The 22,689-nt window shown below is 41.3% G+C and overlaps 1 protein-coding gene across 10 annotated transcripts in view; it reads left to right on the top strand.

Moving 5' to 3' along the window:
• ELAVL4 (ELAV like RNA binding protein 4) overlaps window positions 1–22,689 on the top strand; it is a 177,026-nt gene that overhangs the window by 137,131 nt on the left and 17,206 nt on the right. For all 10 annotated transcript variants that reach the window (XM_055138708.1, XM_055138705.1, XM_055138706.1 and 7 more), the window contains one exon: window positions 13,184–13,287. In XM_055138708.1, the coding sequence (XP_054994683.1) occupies window positions 13,184–13,287 (104 nt within the window). The remainder of the gene's footprint in view (window positions 1–13,183; window positions 13,288–22,689) is intronic.

The following is a 22,689-nucleotide window of genomic DNA, read 5'->3' as shown; positions in this document are numbered from 1 at the left end:
ATCAGACTGTGGTTGTAAGCCTCATGTCTGGTACTTGACCAGTGATATTCTGGGTGATGGGAACAGGGTATTCATTTCTACATTTCACATAACGAGAAGTGGTAAGCTCAAAGAACCCCAAGTCCTTATCTCATAACTGATACACCAATGAAGATTTCCAGACAAAGTCCTTCTCTAATTTAAATTTGACATCCTGACTTATCTCTGCTTAGAGAAACTATTCATCTCACCTCCTTCATCGAGGGCCATGAATTTTCTTTTACTTTGAATAAGGTCTGCTCTAATAGATTTATATTTGGTTACTATTATGAAGCTTCTACCTTTGTGCCATTCTTTTTCAGATAAGTTATCTCATTTAATCTAAATCCACAGGATATAAGGAACCTCCACAAGCCCTTTGTAAGAATAGTGTCTGGTAGGAATTTTAGAAGCCATTGTTTTAGTGCCTACTAAATACAGCAGTTCCTTTCACCCACAGACATTTCACCGACAATCTCATTTTGCCCAAAGGCTAATTACAGTGTATGTAATTAGTATTAACCTGCTAACTTTTTATACTCTTCTTCTGTTGCTAAACTATCTTGTAACATCAGCTGCATTTCTGGGATCACCTGTTGGTTTTATCCATTCTGGGTGGAGAATCTTGACTCAATGACAACCAGATCATTGTTTCATGTAAGAGTAAGCTAACTAAGAATTAAGAATTCTGGTTCATTTCTCAGGCTCACTGGGAGTTTGCCAAAATCTTCCCTTTTTTTTTTTTCAGTCCTTGTTAAAAATATTTTTAAATGTGTGACTATTCTTTGCTGTCTGCAAGAATATTCTGAACATAATTTAATTTAATGTTGCTTCAATTAAGGATCTTTCCTTGCCCCAGGGTCATCAGTCTGAACATTTCTTTGTGTGTGTTAAATGCTGAAGGTGAGACAGTTGTCACTGAGGCTTCTTTTGTCCCTGGTATATTACCTAGCATATTTCTTCCTTTAGGATTTTTTTTTAAATGAAGAACTTGATACTAGCTTTTTATCTTACGAATTGCCTTTCTTTCCAGAACAGACAGAAGGAAAATAGGGTTTAGATTGGCTCAGCTTTTACATTTATTGTGGTTTATTATCGAAATATATATTTGAAGAAAAGTCTTTTGGGGAAACTAATTTTATAGGACAAGCCAAAAGAGGTTAAAGAGAAGAAAAATTTCTTTGAGAATTCGTTTTTAGACTTTCTTTATGGAATCATGTAGCTTTGTGAATGATCCTTACTGCTTTAGGGACTGTTGAGAATCATTGTTCACACTCTGAATTTCCATGTGCCTTAGCTCAATAACAGAGGTTCTATTTTATCTCAACTTGAACAATTTGACTGATCTCTTCTGAAATCAGGAAACTATTAAAAACTTAAGAGAGATAGTACAATGGGTAAGGGCTTTTGCTTTGTACACTGCCAATCTGGACTCAATCACCAGCACCTCTGAGCCTACCAGGAGTATCCCTGAGCACAGAGTCAGAAGTAAGTCCTGAGTGCTGCTTGATGTGACCCTAAAACAAAAAGTAGGTTCAGTAGTTTATCTTTGAGCACAACAATGGAACAATGAGGTAAGGTGCTTGCCTTTCACATGGTTGCTGGTTCAATCTCTTGATCTCTTGCTCTAAATACTGAGCACCATCAGGAGTGACTCCTGAGTACAGAGTCAGGAGTAAGCCCCAAATACCTCCAGGTGTGGCAGGAAAGGGAAAGGAAAAGGGAAAGAAGAAGAAAGGAAAGGAAGAAAGAAGAAAAGAAAAAAATTAAAAAGAAAACCCTGTATGGACTTTGAAGCTAAATGAACTGGAGTTTCAGAACCTGAGGCTTCTGTACATCAGTCCCCTTGATTGTAATGGAGCCATAATGTCTCTCTGATCATGTTGTTCAAAGGAATAGATGATAGAAAGCATGGAAGTAGAACTCAAATGTTCTTTCCCCCAAAAAAGATAAATATATGCTAAGTACATAGATGGGAGGAAACATTTTATAATATATATGTATAACAAATCACCAGATTCTGTACTTTAAGTATCTTACAATCTAATCTTAGTTGTCAATTATTCCTCAGTAACTCTGGAAAAATGAAACAGAACATTCAGTATAGTGGTTACCACGTAGTGAAAAACAAATGAGCTTTTTATCTTTTTTCTTTTGTTATTTATCTTTTTTGTTGTTGTTACTTTTCATTCATATAGGAATCCATTCACTTGTTTATTGAACATGAATTTATTGGAAACCTACTCTGTGCCAGAATTTGGTCATACTAAGATTCAAAAGATTATCAAAACCTAGCTATTAAGGTCCATTGAGAAATACATTTCATTCAAAAAGCTTACATTAAGTACCCAATTCAAGTGGGCAAAGTGCTTTGCTTGTGGTCATCTTGATGCCACATGATAAATTCTCAGTCTCTGGAAAATTGTATTTACTTAGAAAGCCAGAAAGTAGCCTCTGGACATAACCAAATACTAACTTAATCTAATTTTAAACACTTTAGAAATTCATAATAAGGAGAGCTGGGTCCTATCTTTTTTAGTAGTATTGTTTGTTGCCAGAGAGTCGACACACTCAAAATTTCAGATGTCTAAATGACACCTGATTCATTTCCAGAGGTAGGGAAGATCTCATATGTGCATTCTATGATAATAGACTTAATGTGGAAACAGTATTGAAGTTCAAGATGATACAACAAGCAGGAATATTAGGAAGTGATGTCTGTCAACTGAGTATCAGTTTTCTTTCACCAAGGGATAGACAGTCATGCTCTTCCCTTCTGAATCACTCTTGTATGTCTCTCTCCTTTCAATCTTTCCAATTTAGACTCAGTTCAAGCAGTATACCTTCCAGAAAGCTCTTTTCCTTCTCACTAGCATTGCACATAATCACCTGCTACTATCATTGTTGATTTGACTTTCCTATTAGACCATGAACTCCTGGCATTTTTTTAATCTTCAGTTTCCTAATCAGTAAAATGACTTGAAGACGATTGATAATAAAGTGTTTGCTAAGACTGTCATGCACTAGAGTCAGTTGGACAGGCATAGCCATGTTAGACAATGGAGGTGGGAGATACTGGGATATATATTGTAATTTAATGAAAAGAACAAAGTAGGGGGTGGAGCAATAGCACAGCGGGTAAGGCGTTTGCCTTGCACACAGCCGACCCAGTTTCGATTCCCAGCATCCCATATGGTCCCCCAAGCACCCCCAGGAGTAATTTCTGAGTGCAGAGCCAGGAGCAACCCCTGTGCATCACCGGGTGTGACCAAAAAAGTAAAAAAAAGAGAAAAGAACAAGGTACTTTTGGTACTAAAACTCGAAGCCTTGTGTCAGAGCACATGTTTAACATACAAATAAGAACATTTTTAAAAAATTGGGGCCCAGCAGAAAGTGCATGGGCTCTGGAGGTGGTTGAGTTTGATAGCTTATTCAATTGCCAAGTAATCTCAAACATTCCACTTCTCCTTTTGGGCCTCAGTTTTCCCTTCTATAAAGACAAGGATAGGAATGCATGCTTTCAAAGGTTTTAAAGGTCTTATTAATGATGTATTTAAATGCTTAGTCCATAATAGTCACTTAATAAATATTCTCTATTATTTGTGTCTTCTGAATTGGAAATTACTGTCAACACATCAGTTGTGAACATTGCCTCTAAAATAATCATTTAGAACCATTGAGTCTTACTTAAATGTTAGGAGGGACCTTATGGGTCTGTTTTGAAGATGACTACAGCATCTCCTGTAAATGTTGCTCTGACCCCTTTGTCTACTTCTAGTCATGGCAGCTACACCACTTAACAAGTAGCCGGTCTCCTTGTAAAGCCATTATTTTGATGTGCTTTTTAGTAATCATTCTACTGCCTCATTCTAATTTTCTTCCTTGGGACCTCACACACCAAGTCTCTGCTTGTTTGCCCAGATGCCTTTCTCATTTCAGATTTCTCCTGCAGGTCTTTCTGATGTGTCTCATGTTTTCATATCTGATCTATGGATCTGATTCCATACCCTCTCCCCACAGACTATGGACACTGGTGAAGGCCCTGATATAAGCACAGAGATCTTCCTGGTATCTGTGTTTGGCATAAGGGATAATAAGTTTGGGTAAGATTATGAACAGATAATAATCATTACTTGGTAAATATTTACTAGATTATAGGTTTTCTACAGGTTTTTGGACCCTCCGTAGGTTCTGAGATTACAGAGATGAATCAAGTATCACATTGGCCTCTAGTTTTCCTCATTCTGTTCAGGAACAGAGCCACATTAGGAGATGATTTTGTAAAGATGAGCGTTCACCTGCTCTGTAAGGCTAAAGAGAGGGATCAGCATGATTTTAATTATTCTAGTTTTTTGGTTTTTAATTTAGGGAGCATTACTTACAATAGTGCTAATATTAGTGTTTTAGGAATACCCTATCACTGCTTACCCAAAACCAAATTGTCTATATCCCTCCACTACTATTTCTAGATCTGTTCTCATTCCTGCATCACCTAGACTCAGATTATAGGCAGACTCACAGGGTTTGTTATCATTGGCCACTATGTAGTACCTTAGTATATTTTTTTTATATTTGACATATGAGAGAGATCATTTGGAATTTGTCCTCGCACTTTGTTCAGCATTACACCCTTCATTTCCATCCAAGGTGCAGCAAACCACAAGCTTTCTTCATTTCTTATAGCTGAGTAGTAGCCCATTGTATATGTCCACCACAGTTTCTTGATGGGGTGGTTTGCCTAAGCTTTATTCAGTCTGTAGAATCAGCTTGAAGAAACCAGGGTGCTCCTTTCCTTCTCAGCGTTCAGTGACAGGTATAATGCTGATCTGGACCTTCAACCACTTGTCTATCATTCCATCATGTTAAGCATGCTCCTACCTTGCTCAGGAGGCCCCTCACTATCCACAATGCCTTTCCCTCAGGTAGAGAAAAACTGTCTACATCTTTCTGCTCAAATGTTTTCTGTCACTCCACCTCACCCCCTAGCAAGGAGAACTTACCCTGACTATTTTATTTAAAAATTTCAGATTCATTCTACACAAACTTTCTCTTCCCCCCACTTTTTTTTCTATATTTATTTCTAGAACTCCTTATCATCTGAGACTTTTAACTTTATGTGTTATTGTATCAGTCCTTCACCACTAGAATATAAATTCACTGAAGAGAGAAACTAAGATATTTTGTTCTGTGCTTATTTCTGCAAATGGACTGTCTGGCACATAATGAATGCTCAATAGCTGGGACAAATTAATATCATATTTGGACCCAGCCTTGAGTTGTATTCTCTACTTTTTTTTTTAAACTTTTCTATTGAATCACTGTGATATATACACTTACAAAGTTGTTGGTGACTGGATTTCAGTCATATAGTATTCCAACACCAATCCCTCCACCAGTACATTTCCCAGTACCAGTGTGCCGGGAACCAATGCCTAGGAACGGCCAGAAACCCATGCCTGGGAACGGCCAGAAACCTATGCCTGGGAACTAATATGTCAGTACAAACTGACCTGTAACTAGGAACAGCCGCTTCTTGGGAAAGGTTGCAGAACAATGCCCAAGGAAACTGCCATCGGGGCCCACATCCAGTTTCGTTAAACGTTTGGATTCTTTGCTATTCTCCCATTCTGCCCACTTCCTCAGATAATCAATTATAAAAGACTAACTTAGGAGAAATAAAGTTGGAGCTTTCTCCCATTCTTGTGTCTGTCTATGTCTGTCTCTTTCTCCTTGCATCTGTCTCCTTTTCACTCTCGCACCCTCTCCCGGCTACCCACATTGACCAAGTCCTGTGGGATGGGACACCAGTGTCCCCAGGTTCCCTACCATCACCACCCCACCCTGCACCCCACCCCCAGGCTGCCTCTATGGAAAGAGCTTTTCTTCTCTCTCGCTCTCTCGTTCTCTCTTTCTCTTTCTTTCTCTCCTTTTGGGCATTGTGCTTTGCAATATTGATACTGAAAGGTTATCAAGAAAATCCCTTTACCTACTTTTAACCCTCAGATTTTGAACAGCATGATCATTCCCAGTTATTATTGACATACTGGTCTCTTCTCTATCTTACCTACCCTTAATACCAAACATACTTGTGTTTAGTTCCAATCATTGACCAGTCCTCATAACCCCTGGTGTATTTTCAATCTTTGAAAACAGGATCCTTATCAAAATTTTGTTCCTTCTTCAAAGCCCAACTCAGATGTCTCTACTTCCTGGAATCCTTTCCTGCTCTGCTCAGTCAGAATCATTATCCATCTCCTCTTCATCCCTACATAGAGATTTAAAATAAAAGTCTTTAGGGGATAAATGGATAACTCAGTGGTCAGGGGAAGCATGTTTGAACTTTAGCACCACATAGATAACCAGTGACTACTAGGTGCAGCCCTGGAGGTTTCTGAGCACTTCTGGGAGTGACCCTGGTGTCCCCAATACTACCAAGTCTGAGCATTGAACCATCTCACCTGTTTGACCAAATATTCCCAGGAGTGTCCCTAAGTCCCTCTGAAAACTCCTTGGAGGACCCAGAAAAGAAAGAAAAATCTCTGATAAGTCATTTGTATTCTTCTCTCTTTATCTTCTCTAAGCCTTCCAGAAGGCAGGAGCAGTTATTTGTTACTTGGGTTCCTACTCATGGTGTTGACATGTAGTTTAGATGCCCAGGAGGAATTTGTGTGCCACTTATATGTGATGTGCTCCAATCTAAAAATGAGAAACATTCTCTATCTTCAAGGAGGTTGAGACCTCAGTGAGGAAACTGCAGTCCAGTTGGGTCATAGAGCAAGAAAAAATAGCAGCCAACATTCATGAAACATTTGGTCTGTCCTAGGCCTTTTATATGCTGTTACTTTGAATCCTAACAACTTCTTGAAAAAGGTCCACTTTACAGATGAAAATACTGCAGCAAGAAGAAAATAGGAGGGGCTAGAGCAATAGTACAGCAGGTAGGGTGTTTACCTTGCACACGGCCGACCCAGGTTCAATTCCCAGCATCCCATATGGTCCCCTGAGACTTTTATTTTAAATCTCTATGTAGGGATAAAGAGGAGATGAATAATGATTCCTGCGTGCAAAACCAGGAGTGCACTGCCAGGTGTTACCCAAAAAGGAAAGGAAGAAAGAAAGAAAGAAAGAAAGAAAGAAAGAAAGAAAGAAAGAAAGAAAGAAAGAAAGGAAGGAAGGAAGGAAGGAAGGAAGGAAGGAAGGAAGGAAGGAAGGAAGGAAGGAAGGAAGGAAGGAAGGAGGAAGGGAGGAAGGAGGGAAGAGAGGAGGAAAGAAGGGAGGAAGGAAGGAGGGAAGGGAGGAGGAAGGAAGGGAGGAAAGAAAAGAAAAGAAAGTAGGAATACAAAATGGGAGGATATAAATAGCTGATAATAGAAATTCTGATAGGGCCTGGAAAAATATTACAACATGTAGAGCATTTTCCATGCACATGGCTAACTAATCTAGGTTTGATCTGTGGCATCCCATATCACCCCACACATCCAGGAGTAATTCCTGAGTACAGAGCCAGAAGTAACCTCTGAGCACTCCTAGGTCCACCAGATTTGACTCAAGAAAAAACAACAACAAAATTCTGATAGCCTTCCCACTGAAGCTTCCCCTCCATGTTGCTGTCGGTTAGTTTTCTCAAAAACAAACAAGCAAAAAAACATTGGAAGATTAATTTTGCCAGTTCATATAACAGTAAACCAAAAAACCAGATCTCATACTCACAGCTGACCAACTTCAAGTTTTCTTCTTTCCCTTGCTTCTCATCCTCATACTTCAATATTTTTCATGCTTCAAAGTGCACAGGACATGACTGATTATCTTATTGAATTGCAAATTCTGACTCAGGAAGTCTGGGATGGGACCTAAGGATCTACAGTTCTTACAAGTCCCCAGCTGATGGACATGATGCTGGCACACAGACCATGTTTAGAGTAGGAACACTCTAAACCATACTTACTTTAAAGTAATTGTGTGAACTAAGAAAAGGAATCATCTGAGTGGTTGGCTGTCATGTTCCTGAGTTTACATGACAAAAGCCCCAACTCCAACTATCCAGCCTGAGTAAACACCTGTAGGGGTAGAATGGGAAGGAGCAGGGTCACTGGTACTCCAGAATCTCAGAGCATCCCCAGTCCATATTAAAAGGGGAAGAGATCCCAAAATGCAAGAATATGGACATATTCTTGGGAAGTTACCTGCTGCCGGAGAGTACTGGGCTTTGAGAGAGACTAGACCCTGGAGTCACCGTTCTGGCACCTGCTTACTGGTTGACTTTGGGAAGATTATGAAACATTTTCTATCCTGACTTTGATATCCCACCTTTGATCTGACAATATTCCTTCACACAGAATTGAATTTTTATTTTCATTGTGGTAGCATTGGCAGTATATTTAATCACAGTTCAGGCACAGAGTAAACATTGAATAAATCCTATCTGCTTTTCTTCCCCATGCCAATATAGCTAATCCCCACTGTGATTCTTTGAGTGGGAGAATTATCCCCATTTTGCTAGATAAGGGAACAGCTGATGAAGCTTAAGTGACTTACCCAAGATTCTGCAGCAACTTTGGTTTTGAGTTACACACATGTATGTATGCAGAAACAACCACAGATCTCTGGCCTTTGGGGTGTGTTGCAGCATACTTCAAGGGAGTGGAAAGCAAGGATTGCAGTCAAGACTGAGGGAGGGAGTTCAGGGATTTGAAATGGGCTGTGGTTAACCCAGCAAGTGGATTATTGCCACACAGGTGATCTGGAGGTGACTGGAGATTTCATCATGTGCTTTGAGGACAAAATTTCAGCCTGAGCTAGGGGTTCTAACACCCATAAAATTTCCTTACTCAACTCAGAAGTTTTCATTCACAGCAGCTACCCATCTGGCCGCCCCCTCGGGCATCATTTGTAGATGAGGGGGGAAAGCAGTTAAGTTTGTGGAAAAGATCATTTTTGAAGAGGAAAAAAAAGAGCAAAAAGTGCAAGTTGGCACTGCAGAAATGCTGAGGCTCCTTCCAGCCAGCACTGCTAGAGGACCGCTTCTCTGCCACTGCTGTCAACCAGGAGGGATCACCCCAGGAATCACCTCCAGGACTTCACGGCAGAGGAAAACCAGGTCTCTCCAAAATGGAAGGGGCAAAGAAGGGTTATATCACTTATGATCTTGACACTTCCTAGAGTTTTAAATGCTTAACACAGGCCAATGAAGTTAATTTATCTTTTCTTAAATGATTCCAAACAGCCTGGGAGGTGTTTCAGGCTTCATTATGGCCCCATAGCAATTCAACAGGGTTATGGCAAAGTGTACAAAATTTGGAGTCAGAAGATCTAGATCAAGGACCCAAGGGATGAATTGAGCCCACCGCCTGTTTTTCTAAATAGTTTCACTGAAACAGATCAAGCACTTCGTGTGTTTATTCATTGCCTGTGGCTGCTTTCACACTACAATGGCAAATTTATCGTGACAGAGACCACAGGACCTACCAAGCTTAAGCTAGTGATTATCTCTCTGTAGTTTTCTATGTACACTGAAATACAAATCTGCAAATCTAAAACGTCATGATATATTACCTCCAAGATTAAAAATAAAATTTTTCCCCATTTTACTTTCTTTCACTACTTAGTTTCTGGAATAAATTAGACTTGGTTTTTCATATTTCTGATCAAAGGAATTTAATCCTCACTCAACTATTTAAAAGAGAATGCTCAGTTCAATAGAGTATTTTTGTTATACTTTGCTGTATTCCTCCTGTGACAGCAAGAGGTACATGAAGAAGCCTGATCATGAACGAGGCTAGCCACAGGTGACTTTATTGTGCTGTCAGTTTATCTCGCATCTTTTAATTTACAGGCTGGTCTTTCCACCTTTGTCCTCTTGTTCAAGGCAACGTTCTGTTTCAGAGTTGGCAGTTCATTATTACATATCAATGGCAATCTCCACCCTTTTCCTCCCTTCTTTTCTGAAATGATGTTCATTTGGTTTTTAGTTTTCCCAAAGGGACCCTCCTTCTTGCTGTTAAATGCATTCTCTTTCTAAACCTAGAACAGATGATGATAACACAGTTGTGCTAATTGCAGTCAAGTACTAAGATGATGGTGGGTTTGGGACCCATACAGCAGGTGGGTGGATATGACACATCTTGCTCAGCCCAAGTCCTTTCTTTCATTTCACCTTCAGAACCTTCTTAGGATATGTGTGTGTGTGCGTGCGTGCGTGTGTGTGTGTGTGTGTGTGTGTGTGTGTGTCTATCCCTCCAAAAGAAATAGTCTAAAATATGGAATGATTTTTCTCATGTGTGAAATATACAAAAGCATAGTAAGGGAAGTACAAATGGCTAGTGGTATCAAATCCTGAGAGAAGACCTGACAAAAACTGTGTTTGCCAAGAGGATCAGTGACGGGCCTGAAGGGGCCTTTAGATATTGGTGGAGGGACACTGGTACTGTGGTGATAGATGTAGAATTAACGCATTATAATTCCAGAAACGTCCTTTTTAACAATACTGTAAATCATCATGCCTAAATAAGAATTAAAGGAAGAAAATCTAAACAAGATAAAGTATCAAATATGAAACTAGTAGCCACTATATTTATTTTATATGTCCATAAACATAGTTAAAATTCAAGATATCAGGAACCATGCAACAAAGTGAGATGATAAATTCCTCCACATATATTCCCTCAATATGGTCATATACAGATTATTTGGATTTAGGTCCTATGTTCTCAGTCAAGGGTACATTTTTCTTATATTTTATTTTACACAAATTTAATTTAATAACTTGACCATTTGACCACTTTCCTAGTCATGTGTGAGGTTTATCTTTGAGATCATTCTATTCTAAAATTGCCTTTTAAAGTAATGCAAGTTGGGGCTGGAGTGATAACACAGCGGGTAGGGCGTTTGCCTTGCACGACGCGGCCGACGTGGGTTCGATTCCCAGCATCCCATATGGTCCCCTGAGCACCGCCAGGAGTGATTTCTGAGTGCAAAGCCAGGAGTAACCCCTGAGCATCGCCGGGTGTGATCCAGAAAAAAGCAAAAAAATAAATAAATAAAGTAATTCAAGTTGGTGCATGACTGTTTAAAGAAATAATTACAAGAATAGTTTAGTACAGCAATTTTTAAAGCATCTCATATACATGGTAAATAGCACTGATACATTTGCATGATGAAAATGGATTTAATTAGGTGAATTTAGTTAGACTTGATGAACTGAAGCCAAATTAGAGAAATTATATTTTTAAACCAATGAAACTTGTCTCATATTTTTGGATTTGCAAAGTTTCTTATAACATGCGATAAGGTCTTGTAATACATACACACACAGGCGCACACACACCCCTCATGCTCTCCTTCATGCACATATACACACTCTCACACACCACATGTACACAGTGCAATGGGAAAAAAGAGAGAGCAGCACCTGGAGTGGACTCTTGTTCCCTCCTCTTACTTCCCTTACCAATTCTGGCTGCTGAAGGAGAACCTGGCAGAGTTTTTCTCTGTCTTTCCTATTCTAACCCTGTTATTCTAAAATAAAGAAATATCCTAATGGGAAGGGTGGCCATTTGAGGTTTTTCATTTTGGAGACAATGATTACAGTTGAGTTTCATCCTGGTTCTCCTTACTTCCGCTTGTAAAGGACAACAAAGTCACTCATTTCCTGATCCAGAACCCTACTTGTTTTCCCAGGTTCCCTCCTACAACCAATACAAACACAGACATGTACCAGCAAAACAGAAGCTGTTGGGAAATTTTTTTGGCTGCTGAAATGGGCTCCTTGTCACCAGGACATGGCAGGCTTTTTGTTGTATTGTCTCCCAGCTCTGGCCCCAGTACTCCAAAGAGAGCTTTATGTAATCAGTCTTCCTGACATGCAAAGTCCTGTCATTTTCCTCCCCTTCGGTTCTGCTGCCGCCTACAAATCAATAACATTGCCTAGGAAGTTCAAGCTGGTTTTGCAGTCACCCGAAGCTCTCTGTTTCTTAAAGGGTATGTCAGAAAATGTAAAGTTTCCTAATGATATTTCTGGCTGATGACACATGGCAGAGCTGATGGACTATTTATAATCAGTGGCACGATCGCAAGCACATTATTTTTATTTCACTTAGGGGGGGAGCCCTGTCACTTGCTACCACTCTCTGCAGACAAGTTGATGCCTTCTCCAACTAAAGTAGCTAAACCCTTATTGCAGAATGTATTTGCACTCTCTCCTTGTGTTCGGAGCTCCCTAGTTCTTCCTAATAGATAACTCCCCTTTTTTATTGTTCTCAGGCCAGGAGTGAGGGGAGCAACTAATGATTTGTAGCAATTGCTTTAAATTCTGGCCTTGCCTTCACTATAAATGTCTCAGGTCTTTGCTATTCAGATGCTACTGTGTTCCTCACAGTATGGGTGTGGCTGTCAGGACTGAGGCTGCGGACATAGCTACAACATCCAGGACTCACCCCAATTATCGTAGTATAGCTATCTTTTATTGAGTAGCTACCATGTTCTCAGCCATGTACTTGACAGGCATTATATATGGCACTTTTCATGAAACCTCTCAAAATTATCTATGGAAAGTGCTATATCTATAGCAATCAAATCACTTCTCCCCTGAATTATACCACTAATAGAAAAAGTCCCAGGAATCAAGTTTGGGTCTTTTTTGACAAATACAGCTGCCCTCTTACTATACCCTGACCCATCTCTTCTTGAATGTACAGGCACTTGTGTATACTTGGTATGCATGTGCAGGGGGATTTATTTGGGTAGTTCCTATAAGTTTAAAGGAGAACCAGCATGAAATAGAAAAACTGGAACCCTCTCAGCCTGGGGTTAACCCAAGCGTTAAAGGAATCAAATACTAGAGCAGTGTTTCTCAACCTTTTTATAACCATGCCCCACTTCCAACCTGTTTCCTTCCTGTGGGCAGCTCTGTTCCTACCAGTTCCCTCCTCCCAGTCTCATACTGTGGACCCCCATTTCCATCATTTTTATTTGTGGCCCCTTGGAATATCCTGAGGACCCACTAGGGGGCCATATGGCCCCTGGTTGAGAAACACTGAACTAGAGGAGGATTTTAACTCTCTGCAATGGTAAATGTTACCTCTATAAAGATACTGAGCTCTCTTTCTCTCTCTCTCTTTCTCTCCCTCTTTCTCTATCACTCTCTCTTTTTTAAAAACTGTTTCCACAGGACAGAGTTTAGGGTATGGATTCGTTAACTATATTGATCCAAAGGATGCAGAGAAAGCCATCAACACTTTAAATGGACTCAGACTCCAGACCAAAACCATAAAGGTAAGAGGTGATACACTGACTCCTGACTCAGGAGGCTTTGGTTAAATGTTATCCCTTTTATCTAATAGCCATAGGCAGTGAGGGAGCCAGAAGTGATATTCTTTATCTAGTCGAAGGACATTGCTGTCCACTTTAGTATGTAGGGGACACAGACATTAGAGAAGAGTGAGGTGAGGCCTCTATAGGAGGAAAGGACCCAAGCAGTGGTGTCTCCCATCCAGAGGGCAGAGGAGGCATCAGAGGTGACTCTTCCACCAAAAAAGACTCTGAGCCTGAGTCAACACAGAGAGCCAGCACCAAACCCTGGGAAGAAGCAGGCAGAGGGAACAAAACACACACAAAGTTGTGTGTAAACTGCTCCTGGAGAACAGCATAGAAACAAGTATGGCCTGAGTTAGGATGGGGAAATGATGACAAGATGAGGCAGAGAGGTGTGCCAGAGCGAGCAATTTGGTATTACTCTTAGGTGGAGACACCCCTCTGATCTAAGATTTGGAAAGGTAAAAGTAGGTTCTAAATAAATACCTGTGTCTAACAGGGAGGGGTATTATTAAATCAAAAGGTGCATAGTAAAGGGGACAAGAGAGAAAGCAACATTTCAGAAACCTGAAAATAATCAGACTGATAGGTAATATTTCACGTGGGTGGTTTTAAGTTGGAAAGATAAAACAGTCACCCACAGCCTGCCCACACCCACAACCTGCCTACACTCCTCCTCCCCCAGATGGAGGTGGTGTGGCTCAGCCGGCACCCTCCTGACACCAACTTCTGAAAGAGGTGGTGCTAGCTTTGAGACTCCCTTGGACAGCCAGGATGGTCTCCTGGATGGAACCTGTCTCCTCCTCCACCTCCTTTCCTCTTCTTCCCTCACCTCCAGCCAGCGTCCTGTTTGGGGGCAGTTGCCAGCCAATTAATGAGTCCCATCCTTCATAGCCTATTAAACCAGGGAGGTGTCTCCTGGGTACTCTTATCCTCATGACAGCATGTCTGATGCAAAGTAGGACAAAAGAGAAACCTCTCCCAGAATGGAAATCTATAGATGGCACCAGATCTCAGTGCGTACAAGCACAAAACCAGGACTTTTTAGTTCAGCCGAATTACTTTTCCAGCATCCAGACTGATAGAGGCGACTACTGGCATAAGATAATCTTAGCTAGGAGATACTTAGAACCAAAGCAAAACAAAGCAAAGACCTTCTCGTTTTTGGTACATAGTACATAATTTTCTTTTCTTTTTATCTTTCTTTTCCCTTTTTCTTTTCCTTTCATGTTTTTGAGGCAGCTTTGCTTTTGCATTTGAGTTTAGCTTACTTCTTGAAGATGATTGCTTTCCTTGATCTCATGCAGTCTGTGGCCTACAAAGATGCCAAAATGGTTTGGATTCAGGTTGCCTTGGTCTCAGCAGAATTAACTCCTCTGAGCTCACTAAGGGAGAAATAATCAAGAGTTGTTTAATCCTGAGGTAGTCCTTCAAAAGGCGAGAGGATTAATTTGATTCAAAGGAAAAAACACACCTATTTTCATGCTCTAAATAAAGATGGAATGCTCATGTCACTGGATTCTTAGATAAGGTTGAGAGCTGTTTGTGGGTTTGATTGATTTTTTTCTATGCTATCCAGTTCAGCATTAGACTGTCAGATACTTACTTTTCCCTTGATAGACATCCTGACCTTGAACTGAGGAAAGGTGCTTTTCTTTCCTCTACAGGAAATTCAGACTTTCCCCCAAGAGTTTAGGATCGAATCACTGCCGTCATTCTGCTTTTTCGTTAGTTTGAGTATCCTAAGGAAACCATTGGGGGCCCCCAAAAGACAGAGAGGAGCCGGCTTTTCTGATCTCAGAATGCATCCCCTGGCCCATCAGAAGCCCTGCTTTGTCTAAGTGGATCTTAGAGACAAGGAACATTGATTAGTTAATTTCTGTGAAGAGCCAATCTGCCGCCTTTCCTTTTCTATATCTTTTTCTCCACCCCCTCACCCACCCTATGCTCACCGTACATCAAAATGCTGCCAACACATTTGCACCCAGCAGTAACGTGAGCTTTGGAGGCACTCTAGGATTCAAAATGCATGATGCCACAGCTGAATCAATAATTTCCATTCTCCTCTACGAATGAAATTTTAATGTGCAAACCTGGGGATTTCAGCCCTTTCATTAAAGCAGTTTATTTGCTATACAAAAAAATTAAGTTTGAGTGATAGGTTCCTTTATTAACTTTTCTTCCCTTTCCTAAAGGGACACAGTGTTTTAGGTAAAAAATCATATTAAAGGGGAGAATAAAACCAAACCCTATTTATGTGATGTTAATAGTCTCATCATTTATTAATTTTTTAAAAATTGTTTTTCTGCCTTTAAGGCGACTGTTTACTTCGGCTTCAGTTTGCATTGATAAGTGAAAGGAATTTTATCTCTTTGCTCTAACTCCCATGAAGGAATTGATAACTTGCCTGTATGGGGGGGGAAAAAACCAAGTATCTACTTTAGAAGCATACATTACAAAGATCTTCGAATCATTTGGCCTTATTTGCATATTTTGGCCAAGTTTGTCCCTCCTTCTCATGTTTCTAATGTTTCCAGATGTTTCTTTTTTTCTTCTCTTTTATTGTATAGGGGTGGGATGCCCAGGGAGCCCAAGAGCCACTCCCAGCTATTCTCAATTCTGGGCCAAACTAGTTGTAGTTCAGTGGACATAGTACTGCTTAGGCCCATTACCAGGGCCACCAAGACATGGGGGCTTCTAGGGATATACCCTATGATGCTTGGTTTGGAACGGGGTTCCCCAGGGCTACACCTGGAGATGATCAGTGGCCTATGTGGTGCCCAAGAGCCATTTAGGGCCAGCCACATGCAAAGCATGTGCCTTAACCCCTGTACTACCTCTTCAGCCCCCACCTTTTCTTGTTCTGTTTTTTCAGGGGTTGAGTGGTTTGGGGTTTTTTTTTGCTTGTTTGTTTGTTTGTTTGTTTGCTTGCTTGACCACACCTGATCAGTTGCTCCTGATGTTGTCCTGGGAGATTGAACCCAAGCATGCAAAGCATGCATTCCAACTTTCTAGGCTATCTTCTTGGCCTTTTCTAAAGTATTTCTGCAGTGCCTCGTGCAAAAAACATGACTTTAGGTGTAGCACACAATATAGATTTTGCAGGAAAAGAGTTAATTCCTAAGCTTTAAAGCGTAATGATTAATAACTAGATTCAGGGACAGTTAAAGTCCCAGGGAATAGTGGAAACTATAGTGAACCAGAGAGCAGAAAAAAAGGCAGCTCTTTTTCAGCTGCTGCTGATTGTTTAAGCCTAAATTATTGCCAGACCTTCCATTTGTTCAATAGCAATCTAAACTGAGAATTTTTTTTAATGCCAAATCTTCCAAATTTTAAAGTTTGGAAGTCAAATGAAAAATGTTAAAGCATTGTGTAGGCAAACCAAACAAAACTTAATGGTCGACCTGTGTTAAAGCCATCTGCAGCCTCTGAACTCAAATTTTAAACTACGTTTTTTGGTGATAGAATGTGAATAACTGATTACAGAGCTGTTAGGTGAAGGTCATTATAGTGGTAGTTCCCTGACAACCAGCATTAATTTCTCCTTTATTAAAGGGGATGCAGTATGGCTGTGTGTGAATATGGAGGGTACGTGTTGGACAAGGCCATATCTCTGTTCTTAAGGAGAATACAGTCTAATTGTAGAAATCAGCATCACAGTTAACAAAGAGCCTGATTTTGTAAGTGATTTTAAATCCCTAGGAACAGAGTGAATGATTGCATATAAGTTCCCTATCTGGAATCAAACAAGAATCTTCTCGGAAGCATGTATTACAGATCTCCCTAGAACCCTCTAGTTCAGCTTGCAGACATGTGACTGTGTAGGAATTATTCTTTGTATAATCAGTTGTTTAGTGCAAGATAGTGGTCACTTAGAAAAGGAAGTGTCTTGTTGAAAGCCACACAATTAACCATCAATTGAATGAGTTAGCAGCCAAAGCCTGCGTATAAGGATCCTCCGATGAGTTGCTTACTATGTGAGCATGAACTTAAAAGGAAAATATAACAATTAATGATGGAAATATTATTTACATTGAATACTGTTACTAACACTCTTTTATTGCCTTTACATGCATGATATTTCTTAATTTCTTAAAAGATCCCTAAGGTTCACTGTTTTATACGTATGTGCTCTAATTCTTAAAATAGCCCTGTAAGTTGGTACTACTGTCTCCTTTATACCAATGAGAAAACTGAGGCCAAAGGAGATTGAAGAGAACTACCCAGCATCACACTGTAACTAAATGAGATTTGGTAAAAAAAAAAAAAAATAGGTATTAAAAATATCTGTGTGGCAGTAGGTCAGAAATGTTGAAATGTCCCACTGCCTATTTGTTCAGCATGTGCATTCTATAATAATGTGGATGTGCATTCTATAATAATGTGGATGTCTACTTGGCTCTGTACATATATGCACACACATGCATGCATGTGCACGTATGCACACACACACAGAAAAAGAGAGAGAGAGAGATTATACTCCCTAGTATTGGAAGAAAATATAAAAAGAAAGCAAATAAATTGAATGGTTGTTCCAGCCTTCACTAAAAACAAACTTATGGTTCAAGGCTGCTGCATTAACCTTTGAAAATGTAACTTTAGATCATTGTTCCAGGTTCTGTTCTAGGCCCTGCAGATTGGGGACTCAGTGACAGACAGCAGTGCACTGAAAAGCCTCCTATGCCTGTGTCCGAGGAGCATGAGAGAGAGGCCATGCACTTGACTCAGTTTGCCTGTCAAGTAGTAGCCTGTCCCCCACCTGAAAAACTGGGTCTTTTTTCAGTATTTGAGACCTGAATCCCAATGATTTGCCTTATCTAAAGCTCTGGGGTACAGCTTGTTTAGATCCCGCCACCACCACCACCACCACCACACACATACACACACACATACACACACACAAACACACACACACACACACACACACACACACACCTGCTGTCTCCAACACAGATCACTTTCAACTTAGAGAAGCATTGGGTGACAGTGGTCATGGATTCTGGAAAGTGGTTCTTGTTACTCCTTGACTGGACACCATTCCCAATTCCAAACCTCTATGTGGGTCGTAAAAGAGCAATTTTGAATGCATGTTGAATTCTCAGCCTCTTACTAAGACACTCTCAGATGAAGCCCATAGCAGCAATCTAGCTCCTTATCCTGTTAATGGGGAATGAAGAATATTAGGCGGCTCTGCAGTGGGCTCAGAAGAGGAGCATGTTTACCAAGCGTTGGGATTGATAATCATGTTATCATGAGAACCTTTTGTAAAAAAGTGACCCAATATGGAATTGGATGTGGGGGCGAGATGGGACTCCCTCGCCTTCCCAGAGCAGTAGGACACACAGTGTATTTTAACCTAAGTGAGAAGGAGCAGGTTTCAAACAGCATTCCCCACTGAGCATCGGAAGCTCCAGTCCACTGGACTGACAGACCTACAGCGGGGGGAGTTGTGCTGGAAGGGCCTGAGGCTGTGCAGGGTTTGGCAGTAGATAGATCTGGTCAAAATAAAGTTTAAAGAAGGTTCCTGTGGCAGTGTGTGTCACTTGGAGTGTTTGATACATGAAACCAGCAGTTAGGAGGCTGCCATGGTAGGTTTCTGTCAGCTGTAGATGGTGGTTTTTGTTACTTTTCTTAGGAGATTTTTCTCCCACTCATTTTAAAAACAAAACGTGCCTTTTCATTAATAATTTGGGAAATTCATAATTTAATGAAAGCAGTATAGCCTTTCCCACCTCGGTGAGTTAATGTTTGTATGTTTTTCTTCCTTTACCCAGATCCGTTCATATTTACAAATGATTCTGTCTTATCTTTTTCTGGTAATTGCGTTAAACTGTTTTTCAAATTATAAAAATGTGATTTTCAAGAAAGCCTTGCCAGAGCACAGTTCTTGTACAAACCAGAGGTGTGAGTGATTTTAGGATGAGGTCTGGGATGAAGAGACCCCAAGGACCACTCTGCCAATCTGAGTGAACCCAAGAGGCTGAGTGCACTCGGCAGGAGAGGGGTGTGAGAGAAGTGGCCGCATGAGGCAGCAGCCTGGTGCTGGTGCCAAAGGGAGCAGACAACAGCAGGGGACAGTATTTGAGTGAAGGCTTCTCAGAAGGAGAAACCTCCGCTTTCCCAGGAAGGAATGCAGCCTCCTTCATTCCCGTCTCTGTGATGCTGTTGAGCCCGGTTCCATTTCCACTTTACTCTGCTAATAGCACTCTCAGTGCCTCTGGGGATCTCTCCACTCTCATGTTTGGCAGGTTCCAGTTTTCTCCTCTTGCTTCTTTTTCTTGCCAGGGGTCATCAGGGAGCTGAGCCTCCCTCCCACCTTCCGCAGTCCACCTGCCTTGCTAAAGGCTCCATTCCGCTGAGACATCTCTTCTTTGTACTCGGCATAAGCAATTATTTCTCCTATCACTGCTCTTAATGCTTCCTGGAGAGTAAGCGGATCATTTTTTGCTGACGGATATCACCCCACCCAGAGAGGATAGATTGCCTCCCTCGGTCTTGTTAATCATAAAGTGGCATTTTCCCCTCCTCCCCCATTCTGCCTTTAAACCGAAGCCATGCTGGAGTGCTTCCCTGCCAGGGTCAGCTGGGGCCTTTGGATCACTGGATCCCTATGGAACTAAGATAGGACACATGGCAGCATCAGTGGAAACTGGACACCTTGTTTCCCACTTATACTCTGCGTACCCCTGGGAGATTCTGCTCTCCAATGCCCTCTTAGCTTCCTCTGCCTGCCAGTGTCAGATGCTCAGGAGAGGAGTTCAAAAGAAGGATGTGCAGATCTTTTGCCCTCTTAGCGTAGTGAGGGTGATAGATCCAGCATCTTCAAGGTCATCACAGAAACCTGGGTCTGAATCACCAAAGGAAGTTGGATGGGTACAGACTGGGAGGATACCTTGGTTGCCAGAGTGTAGGGTCTATGTCTGCAGCTGTAAGAGCAGTCAACAATGCAATGTGAACTGGTTTTTAAAACATTAATTCAGCCCCCTTTGTCCGTGGTCTGAGAATTGTGGACTCCAAATCGCAAGAAACAGTGGTTCCTTCTTGTCTACCCTGATCAGTATCTTGGGGATTTTCTGTCCCATCCTCATTGCACATTTTGAAAAAGACCTGATTCTCTAAGAAGGTGATAGAGGAAAATTACTAGAGTCATCAAAGAAGGTATCATACTCAGGGGCCGGAGCGATAGCACAGCGGGTAGGGTGTTTGCCTTGAACGCGGCCGACCTGGGTTCGATCCCCGGCATCCCATATGGTCCCCCAAGCACTGCCAGGAGTAATTCCTGAGTGCAAAGCCAGGAGTAACCCCTGAGCATCGCTGGGTGGGACCCAAAAAGCAAAAAAAAAAATTTTTTTTTAATCTCAGGGCTGAGTGTAATAGAGACATTACTGGTGCCCGCTCAAGTAAATCGACAAACAACGGGATGACAGTGATACAGTGATCCTAATAGTACTTTCTAGCTACAATATCTTGTGACCCTGTATTGTTTCTGGGCCTTGGGCTGTACAATTTGTTGTCAGAGCTCTTAGACATATATGATGAATTTATGTCTAAATTTAAATTAACTAAAATGAAGGTTTGATTCCCTGTCACACTAGAAACATTTGAAGTGCACAATAGCCACATGTCACTTAATGGCTAGCATGTCAAACAGCACAGATTAGGAATATTCCCACATCCCAGAAAGTTCTGTTGGACAAAGGTGGCTGAGAACACCAGGGGCTTTAGGGAATAAAGAATCATTTCTCCATAGTTATGCAGCCCCTGGTCTGGTCAGCAGTCTCCTTAAGATCAACAAAGTCACATCCCACTTTCCCTTCCCACTGTTGTCAATCAAGGCTTCTCAGTGAAGACGGAGAGTCAAGGTCCTATTTCTGTGGGAGAATAACCTTTGATAGACAATGACCTTGAGCAAGGTACTTGTATTCTGGAGACTTATTTTCTTACCTATAGAATGGTTGCTTCCAGCTCTCACAGTCTAGCTAATAAAATATGATAGCCTGATCTTTCCAGTTTGGTAGCTCTCCAGGGGAAGCAGCGGCTGTGGCAAGCACACAGCTTTTCTTTCACTGCCCAGGTTAGTGTGCCATAATGGAAAGATCCCAGCACTTAAAGTTATGTCTGTCTTTGTCTCTTAGTTCATCTGTGTGACTTTGGACAAGTACTTGACCTCACAGAGCCAGAGTTCCTCACCTCAAGGAACTAATAATATCTCACTCGCAGGTAATCAAGACATACTGAGAAACCCTACCACAAAGGCGGCTGCTGACTAGGGTTACCTTCTAGGTGAAAATTGTAGGAAGTAAGGGCAAGACTTTTCTCTAGCTACATGCCTCTGAGACACATAGGAAGGTAAAGACCGAGTCTTACTAATCTGTAGGCAGCAGATATAAAAGGCTTTGTATAGCAGGAAGTATTACACAGCTCCCGACGGGCCATAGTGAGTTTAATCTCAGAGTCACTCCTGAAGCTGGAGTTGAGAGCTGCAGTTCAGTGAGCGTCTGTAGCCCCGAGTCTAAGACCAGTCCTTGTGGGACCACTGGACAGACAGCAAGATCCTCTTAAGCTCCTTTGCACATTTTATGACATTTTAAAGAAGTTGTGAGGGATTTAAATCTTTTACTACACTATTTTTTTGCAAAATTATATTTTATTAAAGCACTGTGAATTACAGAGTTATTCTCGTTATGTTTTTGACATACAGTATTCTATCACCAATCCCACCACCACCATCCCCAGATTTTCGTACCCACCCACCCACCCACCCAAACCCCAGCCTGCCATCTTGATAGGCACCTTTTAAATTTGGTTAATATAGTTTGATTCACACAATTTCAGTGTTGACTCTGTGATTTGAATATTTAGTTCTTTAATTCCTTAACAGGGACTAGGGCAATAGCACAGCAGGTAGGGCGTTTGCCTTCCACACAGCCAACCCGGGTTCAATTCCCGGCATCCCATATGGTCTCCTGAGCACCTCCAGGAGTAATTCCTGAGTGCAGAGCCAGGAGTAACCCCTGTGCATCGCCGGGTGTAACCCAAAAAGCCTAAAGCATATATTTTTTTTCCTTAACATTGCCAGTTTACCTCAGTTTACCTGTGACCCCTACCCCCATTGCTTCTCATCTCTCTTCTCCCCTTCCCCTTTACTCTATTTCTATCCTTCTCCTCCCTATACTTTGGGACCACAGATGATCTAGACATCCTCCCTTTGAACAATTGCATTTCTTCTGGCTTACTTCCAATTCCATCTATGTTGTAGCAAATTGCAGGATTTCGTCATTCCTTGCAGCTGTGTAGTATTCCATTGTGCTACACTATTTCTTTTAAAATACCTCCCAGCCAACTGTGTGCCATATACTCTTA

The sequence above is a fragment of the Sorex araneus genome, chromosome 5 (genome assembly GCF_027595985.1).
Source record: "Sorex araneus isolate mSorAra2 chromosome 5, mSorAra2.pri, whole genome shotgun sequence".
Lineage (NCBI taxonomy): Eukaryota > Metazoa > Chordata > Mammalia > Eulipotyphla > Soricidae > Sorex > Sorex araneus.
The sequence above is the reverse complement of the archived record's forward strand: the minus strand, read 5'-3'. Positions and strand labels throughout refer to the sequence as shown.